Below are 5,799 nucleotides of genomic sequence, written 5' to 3'. Positions count from 1 at the left end.
GCCAGCTGAACTGCTCTTCGAAGTGTTCGGCCCATCTCTCCAGTCGACGTTTTTGCGAGTGAATTAATGAGCCATCTTCTTCACTTATCGTTTCGCTGACCGTTGCTTTCCTAGAGTCAGTCGATCGTATCAGTTGATAAAGGGCACGGCTGTTTCCCGTAGCAAAGGCCTTCTCCATCTCCCGGGCTTTCGATGTCCACCATAGCTCTTGGTCTTTCCTAAGATTCTTCATTATCTGACGTTTTAGGGATTTGCTTGCGCCGTCGAACTCGTTGCCTGCTGGTATGGCTTTCCTGGCATCAATCATGGATAACGACCTCGATGACATGCAGTGGTCTTGTGTTCCAATTGGAGAAGTTGGGCAGGTAGCACCGAACGCCGCTAACGTGGTCCCTTTCACATTTTGCCACGCTTCATCCACATGTTCACTGTCACCACAGTATTGGTTTACTGTGGAGAGTTGCTGGGCTAGCTCAGATCGACACTGTTGAGCTATGGCAGTTCTTCGAAGCTGGTGGATTGGAATGCTTCTTACCGACTTGCGGGGGGCCTGGAGGGAAACGAACTGTCAGGCGTGCGCGCACCATGGCGTGATCGGAATCAAGTGGTGTGCCCCAGAAGGAACGACAGTCTTGAATTGTGGCTCTCCACCGGTGGCTGATGGCCACGTGGCCCAGCTGGGTCCACGGTCGATTTGCGGTTGGTGGCCGCCAGGTTACGCGATGCGAACGTTTATGTTGAAAGTTCGTACTTGCCAGAAACAGTTCGTGATCAGCACACAACTGAAGGAGTCGACCTCCGTTGTCTGTGCGACGAGCATCGACTCCGAATCGACCACCCAAATGCGATTCCAAAGAGCTCAGACGACTTACTGGAGCATTCAGATCGCCTGAAAGGATCACAGTGTCAGTGCATTTTGCTTGACGAATGAGCCCAGATAACTCTCGATAGAAAGTATCCTTCTCCGCATCAGAACTGCAGTCCGTCGGGGCATAAGCCGACACGACAAACAGGCACCGCTTTTTATGCCGAGGCATTGGGCTTGATTGAACTAGATAACCAGACGGCGCAAAGACAACTGTTCATTGTAATCCAATCCAGCAAAGCGCGTTCAGCTTTGGGGCTGAGTGCAACTCCCACGCCATATATTCCACGAGTCAACATGTCGCACCCACCAGATATCGCACAGGCCAACTACCATCACTCCTGGATTTGGCCATCATCAACGAAGGACACTTCGTTGATCAGGTGGTAATTAGCGCTCCATTGGGAAATCGTGACCACTGTGTGCTGACTTTTTATCTCATCCGCTATCGGGTCAGAAATCCCGAAGCTCAAACGTGAATTCGAAACTTCTGCCATACAGACTTCTTAGGAGTGCGCCTTTTTCTTGAGCAAGTTAAGCTGAAACCAGCTTCAGTAAAGGAGTTACACAGGACCCTTGTCCAAAAGGTTCACGAAGTCGACACGACGTTCGTCCCAAAAACACAACACGCAATCGGATGGACGGTAAGTTACCTAAAAGCATTTGACATCTTCTGAAAAAGAGGTCCAAACTATTTTTTCAAAAAAGTTGGTTACAGAAGACACAGAACATGAGCTGGCGTTTCGTAAAACACGAAACCTCTGTCAGAAATTCACCAATGGAACAAACGAAAAACCATAATGGACCTTGCCCGGAAAAACAAAAATGTGCTGTTTAAATACATGAGACATCGTCGCAAAATGAGCCAACCACGTGCTCCTTGAGGGGTCGGAATGGGGAGCCCACCAAAGACCCAACAGTGGTATCTGAAGTCTCCAGAGAATGTGCAGGCCTGTATTATGCCCCAGCGACCTCGTCACACCCAATCTTGCCAAGGCGTAAATACGAACGGTCCCTAACCAAATCGCTCTTCACGGAGGAGGACAAAGCCGTTCTGCGGGTTGGGGCTAGACGAGGTTCATCCAAGGATCCTGAAGGAAACGTCGTCTACACTGGCAAAGCATTTTTACCTGTTGTTTCGGCAGTCGCTTGACGAAGGTAACCTTCCCTCTGCGTGGAAGGAAGCGATTGTCAAGCTACAAAACTGGTGACCGACTATTGTCAGGCAGCTACGGGCCTCACCAGCGTACCGTGCGAGATAGTGAAACCCATTCTGAAGCGGGACATCTTAAATCACCTCACCACCAACAGCTTGATATTCCTAGTTCAACGCGGATTCCTCTCAAACAGTTTTTGAGTAACGGACATGCTTGTACTTATAAACAGCTTGACCCAAGCTAAGGACGACGGGCTAATTACAGATGCCAAATTTCTCAACTTCTTAAGGGCATTCGATCGAGCCTCACACATCCCGCTGCTTCACAAACTCAAGTCTTATGGGATTCAAGATAAAATTCTACGCTTGATTAAGACATTCTTACCAGAGAGAATATTCCCAGTGAAATTAGTTTCGACGTACTCTTCTTCGGCGCCGACCTCCATCGGAGTTCCTCAAGGCTCCGTTTTGGGATCACTGCTCCTACTGATCTACATCAGCGACCTTCCAGATGTTCTTTCAAGTATGCCTACTTTTTGTGGACGACTTGAAATCCTGGAGCTCAAATGCCAGTGCCCTCCAAATGGATGTAGACGTTGCAAAGCAGTGGTCATTGGACTGGCACCCTCCTCTGAATGGCGAAAAGTGCGTCCAAATACCATCCAGAGGGTACTCAGCGAACGCCTTTGTCGTGCACGGGGAGAATGAGCCAGAAGAAATCATGAGAACAGATGCTAAAGAAGGATTTGGCTATCCAGCTCTCTCCCATATCCTTCTCACCACAACATAAAGAATCGATTCAAAAGGCATTCGCCGTTCTACGTATGATTCGTCTCACCTTCTACCGTGTTACTCGCACGAACTTCCGGACACTTTATGAGGCCTAGGTCAGGTTGCTTTTTTAATATGCCCATCTGTCTACTCAGGACGCAAGAAGGGCGTAACCCTTATTGAGCGTGTCCACGAGCTGCCACGAAAATGATTGCCAGCCTTAAATCCGTGGACAATGAAACGCGTCTCGCACTGCTTGACCTCTTTCCCCTGAAGCATCATCGTCTCTGAGGAGACATAGTACTTACTTTTGCCCTTTTTGAACAAGGTTTAGCCAGCAGGGTCTTCACCGTTTACCTAGCATACACACTGCGGGAACACGGTAAGAATTTCGAGCATAGAGCGCACACATTTACTTGGTAAAAACCTCCCTATTTCGGACAATTCATGCACGGAATAACTTTCCTGCAGCGGATGTACACACTAAATCTAGTACCCAGTTCAAAGCACCGTTGAACGCTTTTTTATGCTAGTCCTCGAGCAGGCCAGTTACTACTTCGCGCTAAGGAATTAAAGAGCCGTGCTACACCACTTTCGCTTGCGGATTTCAGGTGAACGGCAGTCGCTGAACGTCTCTCTGGTTTCTTAGAGGTTTTGGCGCGGTTTGAACTGAAAGGTATCTCTGTGAGGCCCTGAGTGCTGGGCAGAGGCACCAAGAAGTCTTTTGGTGGCGCTTCCAAGAGGCTCGTTTTAGCAGAGGACGGCACCTTGAAGCCAGCCCGCAGTTTTCTGGTAATCTTATGTGGCTTGTTTGGCTGCAGTCGCCTTTCTTTCGTGTTCGTGTGAACATCCGATTCTCCGGCGATCAGCGTGGCCAACTGGATGCACGAGGGATTTTCCGGTTCGCTGTGGTCACGTTTGTGACTTTGGCTGTCGGGGTTCTGAATGACTACTGTGTCCACAAGCAAGGAGGCCATTTTTGACGAAGTGGAGCTGGAGATGGGCAGTACGGTTGTCGCAGCATTCCCCAATGTCCAGGTCAACGCATGTGGTTGATTTGTCGGTGGGCTGTGCTGCTTGTCCCCGAACATCTGACTTATTCCAGTTCAGAAGCTGTGACTTTGGTGAAGAGTCCACTGCTGCACCTTGGTCATCTGTTACTGAAAGAAGCGCTGATGACTATATGTACTTTGGGCGCTGCTTCCACGCAAAGCTTGCCTCCTCCAAAGCATCACTGCCTTTGGCAGACGAGGGGTCTGTGTTGGTTGAATAGAAACTGCTGTCCGGAGACGCGGCCGGATGCGTCTGCATGCTTTCGGGAGCACAGGGGGCTATGATTACAATCTGTCTGGCCATGAGTTTGGGGTCGGCTGAACTGGCGCCAAGCGGAAGCCTGTTTCGCGACTCCACCCTAGAACTGCTGTGACCCAGCTTTCGTGCCTCTAGAGGGCAACCCTCAGATAGACGCCTGATCATTGAGTAGGTCTTTTGAATGCTGCCAGCCCGCTCCAAGATCTTCTCTTAGGTAGATGGGGGGGAAGGGTGACTAGAAGCTCAAGTGTTTGCTAAGGGAGTGTCAGGAATGGGATGGCGCGTTAACACACAGTAGTCATTCAGGGCCCCGATAGCCAAAGTCACAAACGTGACCACAGCGAACCGGAAAATCCCTCGTGCATCCAGTTGGCCACGCTGATCGCCGGAGAATCGGATGTTCACACGAACACGAAAGAAAGGCGACTGCAGCCAAACAAGCCACATAAGATTAGCCAAACCAGAAAACTGCAGCAGTCATCAGGGTCTAGAGAAATGTGGCAAGTAAGTGTACGAAGGATTACACCTGTACGGGTGTTTGAAAGATCTGTTTAGCTCAGAAAAGTGGAGTTAGTTGGCGCATATAAGCTATTCAGAAAGAGAACGTATGGAAATATTGGAAGCGATGTGATATGGTCCAAGGTTTTGTGGAGAGGCCGAAAACTTAGTAAACTCAGAGAAGACGGGGATGAAAGGCTCAACGGATTTGTCAGCTATCCATGGCGAAGTAAGCACCCAAAATAATCCGTCAAAACCTAAATTCGGACGTACGCCAATAACTAATTCAAACGGTTGCGCAGGGCCAGACAGCTGCGGCCGACGTCTGATTGGTTCAAACCCAAGTCCAACCAGCCCCACATACAAATGGTGCTCAGTATTCGTCAAATGGAGTGCAAATTTCGAGCGCTATGACGTGCCTTGATGGACTGATGTGTATGTATCATGTTCCACTGGTCTGTTGGATATCTTCTTTTGGGTGTTTTAGGTTCGTTCTCGATTGGTCCATTCCCGGTGTGTGTTGTGTTATGGGTAATTCCATTGAATTTATTTGACCTTGATGGTGTTTTTAAGATCTTCACTTGCACAGGTCCGTTCATACAATGTGTCAAAACGAACCTAAAATAGAGGGACCACTTTACTCCACCGGATCAACATCAAGCAGGCAAAGAGAAGCTGGGAGGAGAACGATCGGAAAACCGATTCAGCGATTCACGGATTGATACACAGGATCGAGGCTTTTGCCCCAGTTTCCCGGGTCGGTTTTGTTCTTGTCGGTCAGTGGCTGTCGTTGACCTAAAAAGCACAAGTGAAGAAAGGGTGCAGCCATGCTCTTTGTTTTCTCAGCGCAGGGAAGTATGCTTGCCAGCGCGAGGATTCGCATAAATAAATGTCTAATAGTGTTTTAAATTGGGTTCGAGAGGGAGCGTGTACAACCGTCGGAGGAAGGTCATTCCACGCAGCTACTACCCGAAATGAAAAAAATTCTGTCTAATGAATGTGTGTGCCCTGAGCTTGAAAATTTTCTTACTATGTCCCCGCTGGGTGTTCGCTGGGTTAACGGTACAAAATCTGTTTGCCAAGCTTTGTTCAAACAGGGCGTAGTTAAGAATTAGGTCCCCTCGGAGGCAACGGTACTCCAAGGGAAAGAGATCAAGCATCGCGAGACGCGTTTCGTAGTCCACGGATTTGAGGCCGG

General features: G+C 49.1%; 1 protein-coding gene across 1 annotated transcript in view; it reads right to left on the bottom strand.

Annotated features, from left to right (window-relative positions):
- The window catches only part of T265_12860 (hypothetical protein), a gene marked incomplete at both ends in the record, with an annotated part of 24,098 nt that overhangs the window by 9,876 nt on the left and 8,423 nt on the right, over nt 1-5,799 (bottom strand). The window contains one exon of the mRNA XM_009165895.1: nt 536-889. Coding sequence (XP_009164159.1) covers nt 536-889 — 354 coding nt within the window. The remainder of the gene's footprint in view (nt 1-535; nt 890-5,799) is intronic.

The sequence above is a fragment of the Opisthorchis viverrini genome, assembly GCF_000715545.1.
Source record: "Opisthorchis viverrini unplaced genomic scaffold opera_v5_19, whole genome shotgun sequence".
NCBI lineage: Eukaryota > Metazoa > Platyhelminthes > Trematoda > Opisthorchiida > Opisthorchiidae > Opisthorchis > Opisthorchis viverrini.
This window is presented reverse-complemented; position numbering and strand designations above follow the sequence as displayed.